Source organism: Carcharhinus amblyrhynchos, unplaced genomic scaffold (genome assembly GCF_965287045.1).
Source record: "Carcharhinus amblyrhynchos unplaced genomic scaffold, sCarAmb.v2.hapA scaffold_37, whole genome shotgun sequence".
NCBI classification, from domain to species: Eukaryota; Metazoa; Chordata; class Chondrichthyes; order Carcharhiniformes; family Carcharhinidae; genus Carcharhinus; species Carcharhinus amblyrhynchos.
The window spans coordinates 3,033,206-3,059,353 of record NW_027649778.1 but is presented as its reverse complement, the minus strand read 5'-3'; the positions used below and the strand labels follow the sequence as shown (position 1 = coordinate 3,059,353).

At 48.7% G+C, this 26,148-nt stretch overlaps 2 protein-coding genes across 3 annotated transcripts in view; both read right to left on the bottom strand.

Annotated features, from left to right (window-relative positions):
* Positions 1 to 6,706, bottom strand: part of sae1 (SUMO1 activating enzyme subunit 1) — a 125,865-nt gene extending 119,159 nt beyond the window's left edge. The window contains exons 1-3 of the mRNA XM_080218142.1: positions 6,569 to 6,706; positions 2,146 to 2,257; positions 741 to 914 (exon numbers count right to left, since the gene is read on the bottom strand). Coding sequence (XP_080074268.1) covers positions 741 to 914; positions 2,146 to 2,257; positions 6,569 to 6,660 — 378 coding nt within the window. The 5' untranslated portion in view covers positions 6,661 to 6,706. The remainder of the gene's footprint in view (positions 1 to 740; positions 915 to 2,145; positions 2,258 to 6,568) is intronic.
* Positions 6,707 to 10,086: 3,380 nt separating this feature from the next.
* The window catches only part of LOC145362248 (uncharacterized), a 41,115-nt gene continuing 25,053 nt past the window's right edge, over positions 10,087 to 26,148 (bottom strand). Inside the window, exons 6-8 of one of the 2 annotated variants that reach the window (XM_080218322.1) lie at positions 22,018 to 22,095; positions 20,768 to 21,049; positions 10,087 to 10,152 (exon numbers count right to left, since the gene is read on the bottom strand). The gene's annotated coding sequence lies outside the window, so the exon portion shown is untranslated. Of the gene's footprint in view, positions 10,153 to 20,249; positions 21,050 to 22,017; positions 22,096 to 26,148 lie in introns of those variants that run through there. The other variant, XM_080218321.1, reaches the window with a different exon arrangement.

The following is a 26,148-nucleotide window of genomic DNA, read 5'->3' as shown; positions in this document are numbered from 1 at the left end:
AAGAAATGGCTGGAGTGGTTCTGATCTTACAAAGAAACAACGCATCAGTTATAGTCAATCACAGCAAATCAGGAACAAGCATTCTGTTCACATCCTTCACTGACATACATATTCACCAATTAAATCCTGGCTTTTCACCCTTTCTCACTTGATGAAAAATTGACTTCTGCTGAGCCTTCATTTGCAAAGCATATCCCCATATCTCGCCTTTGGTATTTGTGATGGAAAAAAATCTAGTCTTGTTCACCCTCCGGTAATGGTCAAAAAGAAGAATGTTATGAGGCCTAGACAGAGGGAGATTAGTCTAAAGCAGACTTTTAGACGGTGTGAGGGGCAAGGTTTAAAAGAGATGTACGAGGCAAGTTTTTTTTTACATGGAGACTGGTGGGTGCCTGGAACTCACTACTGGGGGAGGCAGTGGAAGCAGATACGATAATGACATTTAAGGAGCGCCTTGACAAATACATGAATTGGATGGGAATAGAGGGATACGGTCCCCAGAAAGGTAGAGGATTTCAGTTCAGACGGACTGCATGGTTGGTGCAGGCTTGGAGGGCCGAAGGGCCTGTTCCTGTGCTGAAATTTTCTTAGTTCTTTGTTCAGATAGGCTCCCTTGGAGGACTGCAACTCTTAACATTCTCACTAGCTGTTACAGAGAAGGCAGGATTTTTTTTAAAAATCTGAACATTTTAACTTCCGCACCACCAGTGAGACACCACAAAAGACGGAAGGAAACTCACTGCATCGTACTGGGCCAGGAACTCCTGTGTCTTGTCTTCGATGTTCTCTGTGTCGACCTTTACCTCCACCATCGGGTTGAGGTTCTGTGCCCGCTCCACGGACGCTTCAGCCCGATTCCTTCCCAGTGAGCTGGTGGGAATGAGGAACTGAGAGCGTGCATCCTCTGCTGTGGCCTGATACAAAAACACACACACACCATTAGAACCAGGAATTTGCGCAGGCAGCACTGAGCAATTACAAATTTTTACCCTTGGACGTTTGGTCAGTTGGGACACCAGGAATACAACAGAACCTACGGCCGGCTTTCAGAGTCTGAACAAAAACTACTTGGAAATCTGCAGTTAACATGGGGATACGAAATGGATGCTGTAACTGTGGAAGCGCAGTGGAGAACATGACCCTGTCTACATCAATGGGGACAAAGTAGAAAGGGTTGAGAGCTTCAAGTTTTTAGGTGTCCAGATCATCAACAATCTGTCCTGGTTCCTCCCATACCGACACTATAGTTAAGAAAGTCCACCAACGCCTCTACTTTCTCAGAAGACTAAGGAAATTTGGCATGTCAGCTACGACTCTCACCAACTTTTACAGATGCACCATAGAAAGCATTCTTTCTGGTTGTATCACAGCTTGGTATGGGCTCCTGCTCTGCCCAAGACCGCAAGAAACCACAAAAGGTTGTAGATGTTGCCCAATCCATCACGCAAACCAGCCTCCCATCCACTGACTCTGTCTACACTTCCCGCTGCCTTGGCAAAGCAGCCAGCATAATTAAGGACCCCACGTTCCCTTGGACATTCTCCCTTCCAACTTCTTCCTTTGGGAAAAAGATACAAAAGTCTGACGTCACGTATCAACCGACTCAAGAACAGCTTCTTCCCTGCTGCCATCAGACTTTTGAATGAACCCACCTCGCATTAAGTTGATCTTTTTCTACACCCTAGCTATGAATATAACATTACATTCAGCACTCACTCCTTTCCTTCTCTATGAACAGTATGCATTGTCTGTAAAACGCACAAGAAACAATACTCTTCACTGCACGCTAATACATGTGACAATAATAAATCAAATCTTTAATTGAATTGTCGGAGAAAGCACAGTATTGCTGTTAATTTCCACAGCAGTGCTAGTCCACCAGGATAGGTGGAATCAAACCCTGGTCAAAGATTTAATCTGGGACTTTAGCAAAACCCAACAGATGCAGTCAGAAACTAAAATGTTTCAAACTCAGTGCCTGCTGCTTAATAGGAAACTTAGAGCACCAACTAAATATCACCCCCCCTCCCCTGTTCATTCCCCCACCCTCGTTCCCCTGTCCCCTATTACCCCACACCCCTTCCCCCCTTTCCCTCCCCCCTACCCCGTTCTCTCCCCCCCCCAACAAATCAGTCATTGTTATACCTGTCGATGGTCCAGGAGAGTCAGCGCTTTCACTCCGGCCAGGATAAGATTTTTGGCCACTTCAGCTCCCAGTCCCTTCAACCCCACCAGCAGCACCCGAGAGCCCCGCAGCCTGCAAAACAGCAAAACGGTTCATTCACACGAGGCCAGCTCTCCTCATCAGAGAAAAACACTTTCACTCCTGTCCACAATTCCTGTCAAAATGCTCCGACCGCATCGTAACATTGTGGACCGTTCTGGTCCTCCGCTGTCTTCACCTGGTCTGGCCTATATGTGACTCACAGACCGCAATTCTAGCGCCTCGGCAGTAATCACCGCGGCACTAAGGGGCAATTTAGCACGGCCAATGCACCCTAATCAACACTTCTTTGGACTGTGGGAAGAAACCAGAGCACCTGGAGAAAGCCCATGCAGACACGGGGAGAACATGCAAATTCCTCACAAACAGTGACCCAAGGCCGGAACTGAACCCTCACTGCTGTGAGGCAGCAGTGCTAACTACTGCGCCACCATGTCGCCCTGGTCCTTAAAACAATGAAAGGGCTTGACAGAGCAAACGTAGAAAACACATTTCTATCTGCTCAAATTTTTGTTAGACAAGGCGCTGTGCTGTGCTGCCAGAGCAGATATCTTCTGGACAGGACACAGAACCCATGCCCCATCCTCCTCATCAGAAATGCATGCCAATATTTTGGAGGAGGGTAGCAAGATGAAAAATTACACAAATACACCCAGGGCATTCACAACGGAGAAAAACTGACAGATTGTGGGTATAACATCTTATCATTAACTTGAAGAAAATCTTCCACACCTATTGCACCTTTCACATCCAGAGAACATCCTAAAGTGCTTGTTAAACAATGAATTACCTTTGAAATACAGAGAAAGGACACAGGCACTGTTTTTTAAAATGTATTAGTCATAAGTAAGGCCAACATTAACACTACAATGAAGCTACTGTGAAATTTCCCTAGTTGCCACACTCTGGTGCCTGTTCAGGTCAATGCACCCTAACCAGCATGACTTTCAGATTGTGGGAGGAAGCCTGAGCGCCCAGAGGAAACCCATGCAGACACGGGGAGAACGTGCAGACTCTGCACAGACAGTGACCCAAGCTGGGTCCCTGGTGCTGTGAAGCAGCAGTGTTAACCACTGTGCCACCGTTTGCACAGCAATGTCCCATAAATGCATATATCAACAGATAAATTATCATCGTATAGAAAATCTGAGGAACAGTTGTACACATTTATAAAAAGCTTGGGATGGCCAATGTATAAAGCAGCAGCTTAAGTCAATGTCTCTCCCTTTAATTTCCAGAACTATTGGTCAGTAAATTAATAAAAGATTCCTTGTGCTTGCTCCTTTATTTCTACACATCAAGCAGCAAATTAGTAACAGTTTCCTGTGCCTTTATTTTCAAAGTAACAAGAGATGGTAATAATTTTAATATTTTGAAGTTTATTTTGTTATTCTTTGAAGCAGGCTTGTGTGTCTGTGTGTGAACGTAATTTAATTAAGCTGGGGACAGACTGTCTGCAAGGATTAGTGCATCAAAGGAATGTAGGCGTTTGAAATAAGGACGGCAAGTGAATGTTCTACAAGTAAATAAGAAGTGGGTAAAAATTTGCCTTAGTAGATAAGTAAGGATTTGTGGTTTTCAATTAAATTTCAACGGGAAATAAAAAGTTTTTTTAATCAGGCAACGCTCTTAAATTTTATTTGATCCAAAAGTAGAAGGGGGGAGGGGCGGTGGCAGAGAAGAGAAAGGGGGAGCAGGGAAAACAAGGAAGATTCAGGGGAAATTCATTTCAAAGAGGGGCTAATGATCCTCTTTGAAATCAAAAGTGAAAGTAACAGAAGAATACTTAAGGAGAGATGTTGAGGGCTGTGTTTGGAGTGGCCACGTGAGACCTCAAAGAACAGTGTGGCATGTACTGCTGCCTCACAGCATCAGGGATCCAGGTTCGATTCCTGCTTGGGTCACTGTCTATGTGGAATCTGCATGTTCTCCCCATGTCTGCATGGGTTTCCTCTCAAAGTCTGAAAGACGTGCTGATTAGGGTGCATTGACCCGAGCAGGTGCCAGAGCGTGGCGACTAGAGGAATTTCACAGTAACTTCACTGCAGTGTTAATATAAGCTTTGCTTGTGACTAATAAATCAATATTTTAATGTAAGCCTACTTGTGACACTAATTAATAAATCAAACTAAAAGTACAGCACAGGAACAGGCCCTTCTGCCTGACAAGCCCGTGTCGCTCATGATGCTAACTAAACTAAGAAAACCTTCTGTCCTTACTCAGTCTATATCCCTCTATTTCCTCTCTATTCATGAACCCATCCAGATGCCTCCTAAATGTTGATAATGTGCCTGCTTCCACCATGGCCTCTGGCAGCGAGTTCCAGGCATCCATCAATCTCTGCGTGAAAGACTTCCCCACACATCTCCCTTAAACTTTTCCCTTCCCACCTTGCACCTGTGCCTCCTTGTAATTGACACTTCCACCCTGGGAAAAAGCTTCTGATTATGCCTGTCTATGCCTGGCTTGTTGATCCGTGATGGGAAAAGACCTGCAGCAACCTTCCAGCCAAGCCAGAGAAGCATCAGTCAGGCAAAAAGCTGTCTGGTGTTTGAAGTTCCACAGCAGAGTGGAAGTGAAACATCAAATCCCTTTAGTGCGGGAAGATGTCATTCAGCCCATCAACTGTACTAACCATAATCCCACCCAGGCCCTATCCCCCTAACCCTATCGGGTGTATAGTGGTTAGCACTGCTGCCTCAGGGCACCAGGGACCCAGGCTCGATTCCCAGCTTGGGTCACTGTCTGTGTGGAGATTGTACATTCTCCTCGTATTTGCACGAGTTTCCTCCGGGTGCTCCTCCCACAGTCCAAAGATGTGCAGGTTAGGTGAATTGGCTATGCTAAATTGTCCCTTAGTGTCAGAGGGATTAGCAGGGTAAAAAAGACTATGGGAAAACAGATGGGTGGGATTGTGGTCAGTGCAGACTCAATGGGCCAAATGGCCTCCTTCTACACTCTAAGGATTCTATGATTCTAGTCCCCTCGACACTAAGGGGCAATTTAGCATAAACAACCAACGTAACCTGCACATCTTTGGACTGTGGGAGGAAACCGGAGCACCCAGAGGAAACCCACGCAGACACAGGGGGAATGTGCAGTCTCCAGAAAGACAATGACCCGAGCTGGGAGTCAAAAGCAGGTCCCTGGCGCTATCAGGTAGCAGTGCTAACCACTGTGCCATCACTAAGAGTTTGTGTACTTTGTCTCACTAAAGGAACAGCAGCGTTTCCTTCAAGTTTAAAGTTCTTTCCCAGTGGATGCCTTGTCCCAGTGCCAATGGATTTACTTTCATAGAACCCTACAGTGCAGAAAGAGGCCCTTCGGCCCATCGTGTCCGCACCGAACACAATCCCACCCAGGCCTTATCCCCATATCCCTGCATATTGTACCCACTAATCCCTCTAACCTACGTATCCCTGCACACTAAGGGACAATTCCTTAGCATGGCCAATCAACCTAACCAGCACATCTTTGGACTGTGGGAGGAAACTGGAGTACCTGGAGGAAACCCACGCCGGCACAAGGAGAATGTACAAACTCCACACAGACAGTGACCCGAGCTAGGCTGGATTTTTGTATTTGAACATCTGTGGGGAATTGTTACCTAAAAGATGTCAACTTGGGAGTCTGGCAAGTAGGAAGTCTTTAGGGGGGAAAGATTTGTAAGACTACATTTAACTGGGTGTATGTAATCTTGTGTGCTCAGGTTTCTTTTTACGTTCATAATGTTTTAATTTAAAATGCTAAATAAAAAGCATTGGTGGAATTTGTGGCTTCTGAATTTGGCAGATTTATTGTCTCATGGTCAGAAGACAGAAAAAAAAGAGTTGTGATATGTCTGCCAAGATTCCCTTTTCAGTCAGTGTGACAATGACCACCTGCTGGATCGTAACAGTATATAAACCAGCAAATCAGTATGTCCCAATGTCTGCCTCTTTGATTTTCAAAAATATCGGTTGGCAAATTAATAAAAGGTCCATTTGTCTGCCCCTTTAGTTTACAACATATATCAACCAGCAAATTAATAGAATCCCTACAGTGCAGAGGCCATTCAGTCCATCAAACCTGTACTGACCACAATCCCACCCATCCCCGTAACCCTCCCCATATTTACCCTGTTATTCCCCCTGACACTAAGGGGCAACTCACCATGGCCAATTTCCTCTAACCTGCACACCTTTGGCATCTCCAATCTGCCTGCCCCTTTAATTTTCAGTCCCTATCAATCGGCATACTAATAACGGGCGCCTGCCCCTTTAATTGCCTCACGCCATCCTCACGTCGCCGTCGGTGCGGCCGGAACCGGGTCGCGGCTGCACTAAGCCCCCCGCTCAGAGTTACCGTTTCTGGGCCTCAAGCCCCCACAAGCGGATCTGGCGGTCATACTGAGCCGCCTCCTCCTCGCTGATCACCGCTTCTTCCTTCTCCACCATGGCGCCCGGCTCCCAAACTGCTCACTGCCCGTGACGTCGGCTAAACCTGCGCTCCCGGCGCGGTGACGTCAACACAACCTGCGCTCCTGGCGCGGTGACGTTACAGAACCAACCACTTTGGGCGCGGTGACGTCGACACAACCTACGCTCCCGGCGTGGTGACGTCACAGAATCCGCCTATCCGGGCGCGGTAACGACAACCGAACAGGCGTTGCAGACGCGGTGACGTCACCGGTGTGAGGTCACGTGCTTCCTCCGCCGGCTCCTCATCACGTGGTAGCCTCCTAATCCCATTTAAAGGGACAGGCCATCAGAATGCAAGAGTTTCTGTTTCTCATTTAGTTTCTGATTTAATGAAAGCAATGCATTAAACCACTTCTACATGCTAATCAATCAGGGTTGCCAAGCTCCCTGAAAGGTTGCTAGAAGCAGATTCAATGGTAACTTCCCAAAATTCAATTAAATTAGGGAATCAGGCCATTCAGCCCATCAAGTCTGCAGCAACTCTCCAACAGAGCACCTTACCCAGGTCCTTTCCCCATAACCCCATCCATTTACCATGGTCAATCCATATAATCACATATATAAAAGCTCCATCTTGGGGTTGGGGGTAGAGTTTTTTAACTTGATTTGATTTATTATTGTCATGTGTACTGGGATACAGTGGAAAGTATTGCTTCTTGCGTTATTTAAGACGCGGGTTGAGAGGTTTTTGATAGGCAAGGGGATTAAGGGTTATGGGGAGAAGGCGGGAAAGTGGAACTGAGCCACGACAGATCAGCCATGATCTTATTGAATGGCGGGGCAGGCTCGAAGGGCTAGATGGCCTACTCCTGCTCCTATTTCTTATGTTCTTATGTTATAGAGACAAAGCATACAGTTCATAGGGAAGGAAAGGAGAGAGTGCAGAATGTAGTGTTACAGTCATAGCTAGGGTGTAGAGAAAGATCAACTTAAGGTGAGATATAGAATCATAGAATGCTACAGTGCAGAAGGAGGCCATTTGGTCCATCAAGTCTGCACTGACCACAATCCCATCCAGAACCCATTCCCATAGCCCCATGCATTTACCGTAGCTAGTCCCCCTGACACTAAAGGGGAATTTAGCACGGCCACTCCATCTAATCTGCACATCTTTGGACTGTGGGAGGAAACCGGAGCACCTGGAGGAAACCCTGCAGACACAGGGAAGAACTCCACACAGACAGTGATGCAAGCTGGAAATCGAAGCCGGGTCCCTGGCGCTGTGAGGCAGCAGTGCTAACCACTGTGCCATCTTGCCATCCCATTCAAACCCATTTAAAAGCCCGATGGCAGCAGAAAATATCGGTGATATTTTTCATGCCCACCAGAGGGCCACACTCTCCCACAGAAGCAATGGGGAGATCCCCTCGCCACTAATTTTTGAGACAGGCTCACTCACCCACCGGAATATTTCCTCACACTCCCACTTGGGTAAACCTCACAGGGTTGCTCTGGTGCAGAAGGAGGCCATTCGGCTCATCGTATTTGCCCGGCTCTCCAAACTGGCATCATGACTTAGTGCCGTTCCCCTGCCTTTACCCCCCCGCACCCGCACCCCTGCACTTTGTTTCATTTCAAATAACCATCTAACACCCTCTCGAATGCCTCGATTGAACCTGCCTCCAACGCACTCCCAGGCGGAACATTCCAGACCCCAAACCGCTTGTGTCAGGAGGCAGCGGTGAGCTATGGTAGTTGGATATTAGAAATGTGGTGTTTAGTTTATTTAGAGCGGCACAGCGGGTTAGCGCTGCTGCCTCACAGTGCCAGGGACCTGGATTCAATTCTGGTCTCCGGTGACTGTCTGTGTGGAGTTTGCACATTCTCCCCGTGTGCGCGTGGGTTCCCTTCAGGTGCTCTGGTTTCCTCCCACACTCTACAGATGTCCAAGTTAGATGGATTGGCCACGTTAAATTGCCCCTTAGTATCCCAAGATGTGCAGATTAGGAGAATTGGCCATGCTAAATTGTCCCTTAGTGTTCAAAAATGTGCAGGTTAGGTGGATTGACCATGCTAAATTGCCCCTTAGTGTCCAATGATGTGTGGGTTGGAATAATAGCCATGAGGAATGTGTGGGGGTGGAGCGGGGGTGGGGGGGCAGGCCTCGTGAAGGTGCTCTGTCAGAGAATCGGTGCAGACTCAAGGGGCCAAAAGCCCTCCTTCTGCACTGTGGGGATTCTCTGAATTTACTGCTTTTGTGAAGGAAAGGGCAAAACTTCAGTTAGATTCACAGAAGATAGGAGCAGGAGGAGGCCATTTGGCCCTTCGAGCCTGCTCCTCCATTCACCACCATCATGGCTGATCATCCAACTCAATAGCCTAATCCTGCTTTCTCCCCATAACCTTTGATCCCATTCGCCCCAAGTGCTATATCCAGCCGCCTCTCGAATACATTCAATGTTTTGGCATCAACTACTCCCTGAATTCCACAGGCTCACCACTTTTTCGGTGAAGAAATGTCTCCTCACCTCCGTCCTAAATGGTCTATCCCGAATCCTCAGACTGTGATCCTTGGCTCTGGACTCCCCCCACCATCGGGAACATCCTCCCTGCATCTGTCCCGTCTAGTCCTGTTAGAATTTTATTCTCCTGAACAGTACTGAGTACAAGCCTGAACGAGTATGGCACTACAATAACTGACTTCATTAGTGTGTGTGCAGAAGACTGTGTGCCAAAGAAGGAAATCCGTGTGTTCCCCAGCCAGAAACCATGGATGAACAGGGATATCCGCTGCTTGCTGGAGTCCAGGTCTGAGGCGAATCGTCGATGAAAACAGCTTGAAAGAAGATTTTAAAGCATGTCTTTTTGAGAGTGGAGTTTGGAGACATTCATGTGACAATCATTGGCGGGGAATCTGAGGAGAACTCCACAGAACATCCATTGAGTGGTATCTGCCTGGGTTGAAGAGTGGGGTGTCTGACCACAGTTAGCCTGTTGGGTTAGAGGGACTTTGTATTGACTGAGATGTTTATAGTGTAAGATATATTTTGTAACCTCTGTTACCCTGTTGTGAAAGTTAGTGGAACTGAAGAAATATTGTATTATAGTCAAATCTTTCATATTTAAGGAACATATTTTTCTTGTGGTTAAATGTAATTGGCAGGCATAGGGGCCTACAGCACAGAAAAGGCCCTTCAGCCCATCACAGTCTTACGACTCTGTTCCGCCACATTTTGTACATAAAGTAAAAGTTCTGCTCTTTTGAGTTGGGTTCCATTCTGGGATCTTCCTGTTCAGTTACAACATCAACCGGTATCGTAACACTCGCTGTGCGAGAAAGTTTATCCTCGTGTCTCCATTGCTTCCTTTTCTGATGACCTTAAATCTGTGCCCCTCTCATTCTCCGTCCTTCCACCAACGCGAACAGTTCTGCCCCATCCACTCTGTCATGATTTTGAACCTCTCGACCAAGTCTGGGATGGCCAGATTTTTAACCAGTGAGGGAACCAAGGGTTATGTGGATAAGACCTGAACAAAGAGCAAAGAACAAAGGAAATTACAGCACAGGAACAGGCCCTTCAGCCCTTCCAAGCCTGCACCAACCATGGTGCTCGGCTGAACTAAAACCCTCTACCTTTCCGGGGCCTATATCCCTTTATTCCCATCCTATTCAAGTATTTGTTAAGATGCCCCTTAGAAGTCGCTAAATATCTGCCTCCATTACCTCCCCCACCAGCGAGTTCCAGGCACCCACTATCCACTGTGTAAAAAGCTTGCGGTAAAAAGTCTGACAACACCAGGTTTAAGTCCAACCAATTTATTTGATAGTAAACTCACTAGCTTTCCCAGTCCAACGCCAGCATATCCACATCATAAAAAGCTTGCCTCGTACGTCTCCTTTAAACCTTGCCCCCCGCACCTTAAACCTGTGCCCCCCTAGTAATTGACTCTTCCACCCTGGGGAAAAAGCTTCTGACTATCCACTCTGTCCTTGCTCCTCATAGTCTTGTAGACTTCTATCAGGTCTCCCCTTAACCTCAACTTTCTCCAAGTATTGTCTCTTGCGCACTATACAGACAAGGCATACCGATGGTAGGATAGTGGAGAGGGAAAGGAGAGAGTGCAGAATGTAGTGTTACAGCCACAGCTAGGGCGTAGAGAAAGATCAACTTAGTGCGAGGTGGGTCCATTCAAAAGTCTGACAGCAGCAGGGAAGAAGCTGTTCTTGAGTCGGTCGGTTCGTGACTTCAGACTTTTGTATCTTTTTCCCGAAGGAAGAAGGTGAAAGAGAGAATGTCCGGGTTGCATGGGGGTCCTTAGTTATACTGACTGCTTTGCCAAGACAGCAGGAAGTGTAGACAGAGTCAATGGATGGGAGGCTGGTTTGTGTGATGGATTCACGACCTTTTGTAGTTCCTTGCGGTCTTGGGCAGAGCAGGAGCCCAGACCAAGCTGTGATACAACCAGAAAGAATGCTTTCTATGGTGCATCTGTAAAAGTTGGTGAGAGTCGTAACGGACATGCCAAGTTTCCTTAGTCTTCTGAGAGAGCAGAGGTGTTGGTGGGGCTTTCTTAAGAATACTGTATGGTGTATCTGTAATAACTGGGAAAGTTCTAGAAGGATAGAGGCTGCGGTAAGTTTGGGAAAAGTGACCAGTCCCATACCACCCCTCCCTGCCCCTGCGACCCCTGGACTTGATGCCACAAGATTTGAACTGAAAAATTCCAGCCTCAAAAGCCCCAAAGCAATGAGTGGCCATCCTGTTCCCAGTAACTGGTCTTTACTAGAATGTAGGAAATCAAGTGTGAAAAACTGAGTCACACTCGTAGAAGGAAAGAGTGTGATATCCCCCAGGGACAGGGTGAATGGATTCCAGGCTCTCTGAAACACTGCCAAGGAGACTGGGGAGTCTCCAACATCTGAGAAACATCAAACATCCCTGGAATCTTTCCCAGAGTCCGTGGTTTACTGTCCCCTCTTTATTTATCACTTCTGGAGAATTGTTGACAGAATAACCAGAATAAATGCATCATTTGTTTAATTAAAGAAGTATGGGACAGCACACTGGACAGTGGTTAGCGCTGCTGCCTTACAGTGCCAGGGATCTGGGCTCAATTCCGGCCTCAGGTCACTGTCGGTGTCTGCACATTCTCCCTGTGTCTGTTCGAGTTTCCTCCGGATGCTCTGGTTTCCTCCCACAGTCCAAAGATGTGCAGATTAGGTTGATTGGCCATGCTAATTTGATCCTAATGTCAGTGGGATTAGCAGGGTAAATATGTGGGGTTACGGTGATAGGTGCTGGGTGGGATTGTGGTCAGTGCAGACTCGATGGGCTGAATGGACTCCTTCTGCACTGTAAGATTCTATGCTACGACACTGGGCTGGGTGGGGAGAGAGTGAGCAAGTCGATATAAGTTTAATAAAGTTTATTTATTAGCGTCACAAGTAGACTGGCATTAACACTGCAATGAAGTTACTGTGAAAATCCCCCAGTTGCCACACTCCGGCGCCTGTTCGGGTACACTGAGGGAGAATTTAGCACGGCTAATGCACCTAATCTGCACCGTCTTTTGGACTGTTGGGGGGCAACCAGAGCACCCGGAGGAAACCCACGCAGACATGGGGAGAATGTGCAGACTCCACACAGACAGTGTCCCGAGCCGGGAATTGAACCCGGGTCCTGGGTGCTGTGAGGCAGCAGTGCTAACCACTGTGCCGCCATGGATAGGGTATAGTTGGAACACTGGATGGAGGCGGGGGAGACCTGTGAGGCTGAACAAGTCAATAAAACCCCTCAATAAAGAAAACCCCTTGGTTAGTGCGGCACGGTGGCACAGTGGGTTAGCACTGCTGCCTCACAGCACCAGGGACCCAGGTTCGATTCCTGGCTTGGGTCACCTGCTGTGCAGAGTCTGCACGTTCTCCCCGTGTCTGCGAGAGTTTCTTCTAGGTGCTCCGATTTCCTTCAATAGTCTGGTTAGCCATATTGGCCATACTAAATTCTCCCTCAGTGTACCTGAACAGGCGCCAAAGTGTGGCAACTGGGGGATTTTCACAGTTACTTCATTGCAGTGTTAATGTAAGGCTTCTTGTGATACTAATCAATAAACTTAAAATGACCTCCTTAGTTACCCTATTCCTTTACCTGACTTGGCAAACCATAACCGCAGTAATCAGCGCACCCCCAGTGCAAAGGGCCAGCTCCCTCCCCCAGTTATGGTTTCACCCCTGCCCTGGGGGTGGGGGGGAATATGATTGAGGGGTGTAACTTTATGAGGGGAACGGACAGGGTGAGGTGGGGAGCAGCTGTTCCCCTGATAGCACTGGAGGGGGTATAGAGGAGGTTCACCTGGGATGGAGCACTTGAGCCATAAGGAGAGACTGGATAGAGTGGGATTGTTTTCTCTGGAGCAGAGAAGGCTGGGAGGAGCGGGGGAACGGGAGATGATTGAGGTGTGTAAGGTTATGAGGGGAATGGACAGGGTGAGTGGGGAGCAGCTGTTCCCCTGGGTTGAGGGGTCTATTATGAGGGAGCAGAGTTTTAGGATAGAGCAGCGGGAGACTCAGAGGGGATTTCCACTCAGAGGATGGTGGGAATCTGGAATGCGCTGCCCGGGAAGGTAATGGAGATCAGAAACCTTTAAAAAATATTTGGATGGGCACTTGAAATATCCGAACATTCAGGGGTATGGGACAAGTGCAGGAAAATGGGCTTTTAGTGGTAGTTAGTATCAGTCCAGACTCGATGGGCTGAAGGGCCTTTTCTGCCCTGTACGAATCTGTGATAGGATATTTTAGAATATACAGTGAGGGACGCTGAACGTTCGAAATCCTCGATGATGATAAAAAACAGACATTGCTGATTGAGGAAGTTGCTGCCGTAAGTGGTTTCACCCTGCTGGATAATCAGATAGATTGGTTCCGTTCTCCAACTTTTATTTCTTTACTGTCTTTCTTTATTTTTCTTTCTCCCCACCCCCCTTATTTCATCCTCCCCTTTTCTGCCCCTTTTGCTTCCCCCTTCCCCTCAATTTTACCTCTCTCCCACCCATCTCCCGCCCCCACATCTTCATCCTCTAATTTCACCTTCTCTGCCGTTTGGCCATTCACATCCCCTATCCTCTCTGTGGTAAGAAGTCTCTCAATGCCGGGTTAAAGCCCAACAGGTTTATTTGGTATCACGAGCTTTAGGAGCGCCGCTCCTTCATCAGGTGAGTGTATTTTTCTATTCTCTCTATGGGCTGCCATTAGCAGCCTTTCCCCTGGTTTTTGTGGCTATGACTCATCTTTCATTCCCTCTGCAGTATAAATAACTACGCCTTTTAGCTTTGACAAAGGGTTTTCTCGAGGGTCACAGATCAGCTAGATAGTCAATATCTTTTCCCAAAGATAGGAGAGTCTAAAACTAGAGGGCACAGGTTTAAGGTGAGAGGAGAGAGATACAAAAGGGTCCAGAGGGGCAATTTTTTCACACACAGAGGGTGGTGAGTGTCTGGAATGAGAGGCTGTAGTAGAGGCGGGTATAACTTTGATTTTAAAAAGCATTTGGACAGTTACGTGGGTAAGGTGGGTATAGAGGGATATGGGCCAAATAGAGGTGGCACGGTGGTTAGCACTGCTGCTTCACAGCTCCAGCGACCTGGGTTCGATTCCCGGCTTGGGTCACTGTCTGTGTGGAGTTTACACGTTCTCCTCATGTCTGCGTGGGTTTCCTCCGGGTGCTCTGGTTTCCTCCCATAGTCCAAAAGATGTGTGGGTTAGGTGTTTCCATGTTATAAATCTCTATAACTGAATGAAACATTAGCTCTTTTTTCTCACAGACGCTGCCAGACCTGCTGAGATCTTCCAGCATTTTCTCTTTTGGTTTCCGATTCCAGCATCCGCAGTAATTTGGTTTTATTGAGACAGGTTGGCTGCTATAACCAATTGACTCTCACACTCACACACACACACACACTCACACACACACACACACTCACACACACACACACGCACTCACACACATACACTCGCACTCTCACACTCACACACAGGCACTCTCACACTCACACACAGATACACACACACGCACGCACGCACACACACGCACTCACATACACACACACACACACGCACTCACACTCACATACCCACACACACGCACGCATGCACACACACGCACTCACAGACACACACACACACACACACTCGCACTCTCACACTCACACACAGACACACTCTCACACACACACGCACTCACTCACACACACGCACTCTCACACTCACACACAGACACACTCACATACACGCACACACGCACGCACACACACACACACACACGCACTCTCACACACACATGCACACTCACACACGTTCACTCTCACATGCTCACAAACACACACACACAGATTCACACACAAACACACATGCACTCACACACATACACATACAGGCACAGACACGTAGACACACAGAGAAACACACACACACAGACACATGCATAGGCAAACACAGAGACATGTATGCAAAACTCACACACACAAACACACACAGATCGACACACATAGATACACAGGCGCACACACAGATAGACACAGAAACACTGACACAGAAAGCAGAGAGGCAGATGGGCAGTGTCCAGATGGTTTATTGAAACCTGAATTATAATGAGGCAGCTTGAACCTGCAGAATTTGCCCACTCACCCTGAACCTGCCGGAATCTGGGACAGAGACTCCCTCCGGTTAAATATTCACACAAGATTGCAGCCAGTGTTTCCAGTTGCCCAATCCCTGGGGCGGGGGGGGGCACCAACTCCATCCCTCTCCCCAGTTTAACTGGAATGTAATTGTCTCCCTGACACCAGTCTGTGTGTGAGCCGCGCTGCTCCCAACACCGATCTCAGAGATAAAATTCTGAAGATGGGCGCGACCGTACCCCCTCACCACGCCCGCCATCAGTGGGGAGATCTGGGAAAACAGCGCGAGAGACCAAATATCCGACTCGTGCCTGTCGAAGAAACCAGCATGAGGTCACCCGTTTTCTCGCCATCAGAATCTGTTTGACCCCCACTCTCCCCCCAGTCTCCCCTCTGTAACCTCCTCCAGCCCCGCCGTCCCAGATTTCTGACACACCCGTGATTTTTATCTCACCGCCATTGGTGCCTTCAGCTGCCTGGACCCCTGGGATTTTGGGTGGCACAGTGGGTTAGCACTGCTACCTCACAGCACCAGGGACCCAGGTTCGATTCCCGTTTCAGTCACTGTCTGTGTGGAGTTTGCATGTTCTCCCCATGTCTGCATGGATTTTCCTCCAGGTGCCCCGGATTCCTCCCACACTCCAAAGATGGCACTTAGCACATCATAATATAGAAGCATCAAAGATAGGAGCAGGAGGAGGCCATTGGGCCCTTCGAGCCTGCTCCCCCATTCATCACAATCTTGGCTGATCTTCCAACTCAATAGCCTAATCCTGCTTTCTCCCCATAACCTTCGATCCCATTTGCCCCAGGTGCTCTATCCAGCCGCCTCTTGAACACATTCAATGTTTTGGCATCAACTACTTCCTGAGGTAATGAATTCCACAAGCTCACCACTCGTTGGGTGAAGAAATGTCTCCTCACCTCCGTCCTAAATGGCCTACCCCGAATCCTCAGACTAACATTCAGGGATATAGGCCAAGTGGAGGCAGATGGGATTAGGTAGGAGTTCAGGTGTTTCTGATATGTTGGTAAGGACTTGATGGGCCAAAGGCCCTCTTCTGCGCTCTATGAATCTATGTGCAGGTTAGGTGGATTGGCCGTGCTAAATTGCCCCTTAGTATCAGGGGGACCACCAGGGTAAATGCGTGGGGTTATGGGGATAGGGCCTGGGTGGGATTGTGGTCGGAGTAGGCCCGATGGACAGAATGGCCCCCTTCTGCACTGTAGGGATTCTATTCGATGAGCTAACTCAATCACAGGACTATTTGGATTGGTTACAGAGTAGGGCAAGGTTAGAGTAGGGGAAGGGGTGGTACAGTGGCACAGTGGTTAGCACTGCTGCCTCACAGTGCCAGGGACCCAGGCTCAATTTCTGGCTTGGGTCACTGTCTGTGTGGAGTCTGCACGTTCTCCCCGTGTCTGCATGGGTTTCCTCTGGGTGTTCCGGTTTCCTCCCACAGTGTAAAAGATGTGCATGTTAGGTGGATTGGTCATACTAAGTTGTCCCTTAGTGTCCAAAGATGTGTAGGTTAGGTGGATTGGCCATGCTAAGTTGCCCATAAGTGTCCAAAGATGTGCGGGTTAGGTGGATTGGCCATGCTAAGTTGCTCCTTAATGTCAGGGGGTTAGTAGGGTAAATAGGTTGGGTTATGGGGATAGGGCCGGGGTGGGATTGTGGTTGGTGTAAGCCCGATGGGCAGAATGGCCCCCTTCTGCACTGTAGTGATTCTATGCAAGAAGCTAACTCAGTCACAGTAGCATTGGATTGGTTACAGACATCGGGTGAGCTTGGATTGTGCAGGGACAACAACTTTCCCTGTCCTTCCGAAGTGTTTTCTTTGGCCGTCATAACCCCTTCCCATGACTGCAGCTGCCTCCTGATATGAGGAGGCACACCCTAGGTGGAGATTCAACTGACTCACTGCATTCTCCTTCCCTCCCCGGCTTAAGAGTGACAGCTTCACATGAGCTGGCAAAAAGGCCAGAAATCATTGACTGAGCCTGTGGAGGCAGAAACAAGAGAATACCTTTGACTTAAAGATGTCTTTAATTGGAATACATAACCACTTTGAATTGTTACAGTAAGAATGACTCTTAAATCTCAAATTTAAACGGAACAGTGGCCTCACACTCTCAGGTGGCCATCTTGGATTGAGACACGGAGAAATTTCTTCACTCAGAATCTTTGGAATTCTCCACCCCGGAGAGGGAGTGGATCTAAAATGAAAGCAAAACTTTATTTATTAGACCATAAGACCTTAAGACATAGCAGCAGAAGTAGGCCACTTGGTACCCGAACAGGTGCCGGAGTGTGGCGACTGAGGGATTTTCACAGCAACTTCATTGCAGCGTTAATGTAAGCCTTACTTGTGACACTAATAAATAAATAAAGTCAACTAAATAATGTCCTTTAGGGAAGGAAATCTGCCGTCCTTACTCGGTCTGGCCTACATGTGACTCCAGAGCCACAGCAATGTGGTTGACTCTCAACTGCCCTCCAAGGGTAACTAGGGATGGGCAATAAATGCTGGCCCAGCCCGCGTCCGAGGAATGAATAACAAAAGTGAAGATCTTTCTGATTGGGGGGGGGGCTTAGACTCGATGGACTGAATGGCCTCCTCCACCAGCTATTTTAAGTGTCCTTGCTGGTTCCTGGTTTAGTCAGGGCTGTGATTAGTGGGTTATTTATCTTGCCGAGTCTTTCACTATTTACGACGCTCAGTCTGGTCTTGCACGGCACTGGGTCCATGACGCAGGCTAACCGCTGACCTTCTAGACTGCTCTCTGACACTGTGATGTCACACTGTGAGCGACGCCAATCTCCAGTGTCAGGTTAACCACAGCTCTGCTGACCACCTGACAACGTAACACACCCATGCGCATACACCCACCCGCTCGCTGCAGAATCGGAGCAGATGAGGGGCAGACAACGGAAATCCCCATTGATTCAGGCGGGACTTTCCGGTCTGGCTCGAGCGAGGTCATAAAATCCCACCCATGATACATAGAATTGCTACAGTGCAGAAGGAGGCCATTTGGCCCATCAAGTTTGCACCAACCACAATCCCACCCAGGCCCTATCCCCATAACATCATGCATTTGCCCTAGCTAACCTGCTTTACACTAAGGGACAATTTACCATGGCCAATCCACCTAATCTGCACATTTTAGGACACTAAGGGCAATTTAGCATGGCCAATCCACATGATCTGCACATTTTTGGACACTAAGGGGCAATGTAGCATGGCCAATCCACCTAACCTACACATCTTTGGATACTAAGGGGCAATGTAGCATGGCCAATCCACCTAATCTGCACATCTTTGGATACTAAGGGGCAATGTAGCATGGCCAATCCACCTAACCTACACATCTTTGGATACTAAGGGGCAATGTAGCATGGCCAATCCACCTAATCTGCACATCTTTGGATACTAAGGGGCAATGTAGCATGGCCAATCCACCTAATCTGCACATCTTTGGAAACTAAGGGGCAATGTAGCATGGCCAATCCACCTAACCTACACATCTTTGGATACTAAGGGGCAATGTAGCATGGCCAATCCACCTAATCTGCACATCTTTGGATACTAAGGGGCAATTTAGCATGGCCAATCCACCTAATCTGCATATCTTTGGATACTAAGGGGCAATTTAGCACGGCCAATCCAAGTAACAATGCAAAAGGAGGCCATTCAGCCCATTGAGTCTGCACCGACCACAATCCCACCCAGGCTCTATCTCCATAACCCCATGCATTTACCCTAGCTAGTCTTCCTGACATTAAGGGCCAATTTAGCATGACTAATCCACCTAACCCACACATCTTTGGAGTGTGGGAGGAAACCGAAGCAGACACGGGGAGAATGTGCAAGCTCCACACAGACAGTGACCCGAGGCCAGAATCGAACCCGGGTCCCTGGCGCTGTGAGGCAGCAGTGCTAACCCACTGTGCCACCGCTACAGTGCGGGAAAGGCCCTACAGCCCATGCGTCTGACAATAACTACAAGGTGGAGACGCTGGTGTTGGACCGGGGTGGAGTGAGAGATCTACGACACCTGATTATAGTCCGACAGGTCTGTTTGAAATCACAGCTTTCGGAGCGCTGCTCCTTCTTCAGGTGGAGTGGAGCCAGGTGTGTAGGCACAGAGTACACAGGTGGAGTAACGATAGCCCAATACTCGCAGGTTATCAAGAGTTCCTGCAGTAAAGTACAGACCGTACAGTACAGTGTAGGCCAACTGAACAACAAGTCTTTACAGGTAATCACAAGTGCTAACAGATATAAGTGTGAGCAGCTCAGAACAATCAGTATGTGTAAAGTGTCAACAGACTGTATAATAAGTGCAGGGATGACCTAAGATCACAAGAATCTTAGACAGCATGGTAGCACAGTGGTTAGCACTGCTGCCTCACAGTGTTAGAGACCCAGGTTCAATTCTCGGCTTGGGTCACTGTCTGTGCAGAGTCTGCGCGTTCTCCCCGTGTCTGCGTGGGTCTCCTCCCCGGTTTTCCCCCCACAGCCTGAAAGACGTGCTGGTTAAGTGTGGATTGGCCGTGATAAATTGCCCCTTAGTGTCAGGAGGACTAGCTAAGATAAATGCACGGGGTTATGGGGGGAGGGCCTAGGTGGGATTGTGGTCGGTGCAGACTCGATGGATCGAATGGCCTCCTTCTGCATTGCAGGGATTTTATGTTTCTAAGAAATTACAAAGGGTTGTGAATGTAACCTAATCTGTCAATCAAACCCTCCTCCCGTCATTGACTCTGTCTACACTTCCTGTTGCCTCAGGAAAGCAGTTAGTATAATCAAGGACGCCACCCATCCCGGACATTCTCTCTTCCACCTTGTTTTGTCGGGAGAAAGGTACAAAAGTCAGAGGTCACGTACCAACTGACACAAGAACAGTGTGCTGCTGTCACCAGGCTTTTGAATGGACCTACCTCGCATTAAGTTGATCTTTCTCTACACCCTAGCTATGACTGTAACACTACATTCTGCACCCTCTCCTTTCATTCTCCTCTATGTACTCTATGAACGTTATGCTTTGTCTGTAAAGCGCACAAAGAAACAGTACTCTCCACTGCATCGCAATACGTGTGACAATAATAAATCAATTCAAAGGTTGTGGGGAATGGGATTGGTGTTTCACTGGGCAGGTACAGCAGTGATGGGCTGATTGGCCTCCTTCTGTGCTGCAAGGTTCTGTGGAATCAAGGCCATTCAGCCCATCAGGCCTAGTCCTCCCCTATGTACTCTATGTACAGTATGCTTTGTCTGTATAGCACGCAAGAGACAATACTTTTCACTGTATCCCAGTACGTGTGACAATAATAAATCAAATCAAATCAAAAACTAAGTTCCTTCTTGATTCTGCATTGATTCTTTTCATGGTTCTGCTTTTAAATCTAACTCTGAAACAACTAAGTCCAAATTAATGAGGAGGTAGTGATGACACTCACTCCCAGTCCAGGCAATGTTGTTCCTTCCAGGTTGACCCCCAGACGGGATTTCCCCTGACCCTCCGCTGGAGATTGTGATCTCGGTTTCCCAGTGTCTGGCCTCCTCTTGCTATCCATTGATGTTGTGGTAAGTCAGGGCAGGCAGGGGGGCTCCGGGGGTGGACACCCCTGGTCGCTGGTAACTCGCAGCTGGATGGAGCCGGCGTGAGACCTTTCCCTCAGTCCCAGACAACTGGTCGAGCCCGATCGACACGACTTCTCCCGGCCAGCTCAGGTCCCAAGCTGTGAAAATGATCAACGATTGGAGTTAGTTCTCGGCCTTTGGAAGTTGACCTGAGGTTGACAGCTGTGATCCCCAATCCTGACACTCTTCCCCAATCATCAGCTTCGAGCGACTCATGTCATTATTTCCCTCCTGTCCTGAGGATGCCAGGCGGATGTTGCAGATTCCTTAAATTTAACCAAATGAATTATAGAATTCCTACAGTGTGGAAAGAGGCCATTCGGCCTATCGAGTCTGCGCCAACTCTCCAACAGAGCACCTGACCCAGGCCTACTCCTGCCCCATTTAGCATGGCCAATCCGCCTAACCTGCACATCTTTCAGCAATAAGGGGCAATTAGACATGGCCAATCCATCTAAACCACACATTTTGGGACACTGAGGGGCAATTTACCATGGCCAATCCGTCTAACCTGCACATCTTTGGAGTGTGGGAGGAAACTGGAGCACACGGAGGAAACCCAGGCAGACATGGGGAGAATGTGCAAACTCCACACAGTGACCCGAGGCTAGAATTGAACCCGGATCACTGGTTGGTAACACTTTGTCTGACACTCTGGGCCTAGAGTTCAATCTAGAGCCAATGTCTAAAGCAAAAACGGACATCTCGACCATGTGCCTTCTGGGCCGTTGTCTTTCTCAGTGGTAAAGCTCCATAAGACCATAAGAAATGGGAATAGGCCATTCAGCCCCTCGTGCCTGCCATTCAGTAGAATTGTGGCTGATCCAAAGGACGTTCCTCACTTTCCTGCCATTTCCTTGGAAGGTTCCCGAGTTTGGACAGTGCTGTTGAAGAAGGAGGTTGCCGCAGTGCTGCTGGGGCGGGGGGTGCAAGGGAATGAATGGTGAAGGTAGCGGATGGTCTCCATATTCCCACACACACAACCTGAAGGAGCGGTTTAACCACCCAGGCAGGGAGGGGAATGTAAAATACATCTCGTAATGGTTTTACTGTTCTGGTTACTCACCTTATTCCACAAATACCAGAATAATCCTCGCAAATCCCCATCAACGTTACTCATTGCTATTAAGTCTAACTGAACGGACTGGAATAAAACAAGAGAAACTCACATCAGACAAAAGTGTCACAAAGCAGATCAAACATTACAGCCAAACGTACACTGAATTCAAACTCCGAATCATGTAGTGGATAAAAAAATTCAACTCTGCTTCTCTTGGTGTTCACTACGCCCTCAACTTATCAACTTTTCAGCCATAAAAGAAGTTGATCTTTCTTAATCTAATCTTAAACACGGTGGCACAGTGGTTAGCACAGCTGCCTCACAGCGCCAGGGACCCGGATTCAATTCCGGTTTCGGAAGAATGTATTTTTTTAAGTTTATTTATTAGTGTCACCAGTAAGGTTTACATTAACAATGCAATTATGTTACTGTGAAAATCCCCCAGCCGCCACACTCCAGCGCCTGTTGGGTTACACTGAGGGAGAATTTAGCACAGCCAATGCACCCTAACCAGCACGTCTTTCGGACTGTGGGAGGAAACGGAGCACGCGGAGGAAACCCACGCAGACATGGGGAGAACGTGCAGACTCCGCACAGACAGTGACCCAAGCCAGGAATCGAACCTGGGTCCCTGGCGCTGTGAGGCAGCAGTGCTAACCACTGCACCACTATGCCGCTCTTTCTGTGTGGAGTTTGCATGTTCTTCCTGTGTCTGCGTGGGTTTCCTCCCACACTCCAAAGATGCTCTCCATGGTCTCTCCATGATCTGGATGATAAGAATGGATCAGCAAATTTGCTGATGATACAAAGATTGGAGGTGTAGTGGACACTGAGGAAGGTTTTCAAAGCTTGCAGAGGGATTTGGACCAGCTAGAAAAATGGGCTGGAAAATGGCAGATGGAGTTTAATGCAGACAAGTGTGAGGTATTACACTTTGGAAGGACAAACCAAGGTAGAACATACAAAATAAATGGTAGGACACTGAAGAGTGTAGTAGAACAGAGGGATCTGGGAATACAGATACATAATTCCCTAAAAGTGGCGTCACAGGTAGATAGGGTCATAAAGAGTGCTTTTGGTACATTGGCCTTTATAAATCAAAGTATTGAGTATAAGAGTTGGAATGTTATGGTGAGGTTCTATAAGACATTGGTGAGGCTGAATTTAGAGTATTGTGTGCAGTTCTGGTCACCTAGTTACAGGAAGGATATTAATAAGGTTGAAAGAGTGCCGAGAAGATTCACAAGGATGCTGCTGGGACTTGAGGAACCGACTTACAGAGAAAGGTTGAATAGGTTAGGACTTTATTCCCTGGAGCGTAGAAGAATGAGGGGAGATTTGATAGAGGTGTATAAGATTATGATGGGTATCGATAGAGTGAATGCAAGCAGGCTTTTTCCACTGAGGCTAGGGGAGAAAAAAACCAGAGGGCATGGGTTAAGGGTGAAGGGGGAAAAGTTTAAAGGGAATATTAGGGGGGGCTTCTTCACACAGAGAGTGGTGGGAGAGTGGAATGAGCTGCCGGATAAAGTGGTAAATGCGGAGTCACTTTTAACATTTAAAAAAAACTTGGACGGGTTCATGGATGAGGGGGTGTGGAGGGATATGGTCCAGGTGCAGGTCAGTGGGATTAGGCAGAAAAATGGTTCGGCACAGACAAGAAGGGCCAAAAGGCCTGTTTCTGAGCTGTAATGTTCTATGGTTCTACGCATGGGATTAGGTGGATTGGCCGTGCTGACCCTTAGTGTCGGGGGATCAGTAAATATGTGGGTTACTGGGATAGAGCCTGGGTGAGATTGTTATCGGTGCAGCTCAATGGGCCAAATGGCGCCTTCCGCACTGTGGATTCTATGATTCTATAAAACTTGCATGATTTTAAACAGTTTGGTAACTGATTCTCTCTCTCTTTCTCTCTCTCTCTCCATTTCCCGACTGACTGTTGGACGAATCTTTCTCTGCCTTCTCCAGTAGTGTGTCCCCCAGGACCACGCGTGGAGAAGGACTGGGATAATCTTGGCAATTAAGAGAGGGCAATGGGAGGGGTTTGTTGGGGTTGGGGGGGGGGGTGGAGAACGAGAGAAGGACAGTGTCCAGGAAATGTAACACTTGGATGCCCAATATCAGCGGTCTGTTGATGACCTACTTTTCCATGTAAAGCATTGCTTTCCGAGATTTCTTTTATATATTCACTCAGGGACATGAGGGTCCATCCCTAGCTGAGCCTGTGTCTGTCACGAGGCTATTTCAGAGGGTCAGTTACGAGTCAACCATATTGCTGTTTGTCTGCAGTCGCATGTAGGCCAGACCAGGGTAAGGACAGCAGATTTCCTTCCCTAAAGGACATTAAGGTTTTTTTTAAAGTTTATTTCTTAGTGTCACAAGTAAGCCTTGCGTTAACACTGCAATGAAGTTACTGTGAAAATCCCCACACTCCGGCGCCTGTTCAGGTACACAGAGGGAGAATTTAGCAAGGCTAATGGGTGGCACAGTGGGTTAGCACTGCTGCCTCACAGCGCCAGGGACCCAGGTTCGATTCCCGGCTTGGGTCACTGTCTGTATGGAGTTTGCACATTCTTCCTGTGTCTGCGTGGGTTTCCTCTGGGTGCTCCGGTTTCCTCCCACAGTCTGAAAGATGCGCAGATTAGGTTGATTGGCCATACTAAATTAACCCTAGTGTCAGGGGATTAGCAGGGTAAATATGAGGGGTTATGGCCTGGGTGGGTTTTGTGTGTGTGTGGGGGGGGGGTGCAGACTCGATGGGCCGAATGGCCTCCTTCTGCGCTGTCAGGGATTCTATAATCAATGCATCCTAACCAGCACCTTTCAGACTGTGGGAGGAAACCAGAGCAGCCGGAGGAAACCCACACAGACACGAGGAGAACGTGCAGACTCCGCACAGACAGTGACCCGAGCTGGGAATCGAACCTGGGTCCCTGGAGCTGTGAGGGAGCAGTGTTAACCCACTGTTAACTAGACGGGTTTTGAAGAGAATCAGCAACAGTTTCAGAGTCACCATTAGACTTTTAATTCAATTTCAGTATCTCCCCTGGTGGGATTCCAACCTGATTCCCCAGAACATTACCCCTGGTTTCTGCATTATTAATCCAGTGGCATTACTGGGCAACCTCCTCTGACTATAACGGGCTCGCTGTGTCCCCGCCAGTTTGAGTTGGACATGGGACAGATTCTTCACTGGAAAATTATTGTTTAGATGAATTTTTCCCTCATTAGACAGCCTTTGGCAGACAGTCTGGCTGTAACTCATCCTCTGTTCTCTGATATTTGTCAAACACAGTTTCCTGAGTATGTTTGTTCTTCGTTTTACCAAATCGAACAACAACATGTTCGCTTCACCAGAGTTGAGAATTGGCGCACCGCTTACCCCCATCGACTGGATCCCAATTCCTCTGTCTCTTCCCTGCAGCCCACCCCTCATACCTCACCCACCCCTCACCCACTCACCCACCCACACAGCCAGCCCCCCATCCCCATCCCCTCCCCCTCACCCACACACCCAGCCACCCCCCCTCACCCACACGCTCCCCCCACCCAACCCCCACCCCATCCCCTCGCCCACGCAGTCAGCCCCCATCCCCAGCCCCTCACCCCCTCACCCATTCACCCACCACCCCCTCACCCACCCACACAGCAACGCCCCCACCCCCCACCCCCTCCCCCTCACCCACTCACCCACCAACACAGCCAGCCCCCACCCCCACCCCCAGTCACCCACTCACCCACCCCTCACCCCTCAAACAACCACCCCCTCACCCATTCACCAACCCACACAACCAGCCCCCACCCCCACCCCTCACCCACTCACCCACCCATCCACCCATCCCTCACCCAGCCACCCCTCACCCACTCACCCACCCACCCATCCCTCACCAAGCCAGCCCCCACTCCCACCCCCCACCCCCACTCACCCACCCACCCACCTCTCACCCAGCCACCCACTCGCCCACGCACACGGCCACCCCCCAACCCCACCACCACTCACCCACCCACCGCTCACCCCTCTTCCAGCCACCCCTTCACCCACTCACCCACCTACCCCCCCCCACACCCCTTCACCCACCCACACAGCCCCTCACCCACCCACCAACACAGACCCCACTCCCCACCCACTACCACCCA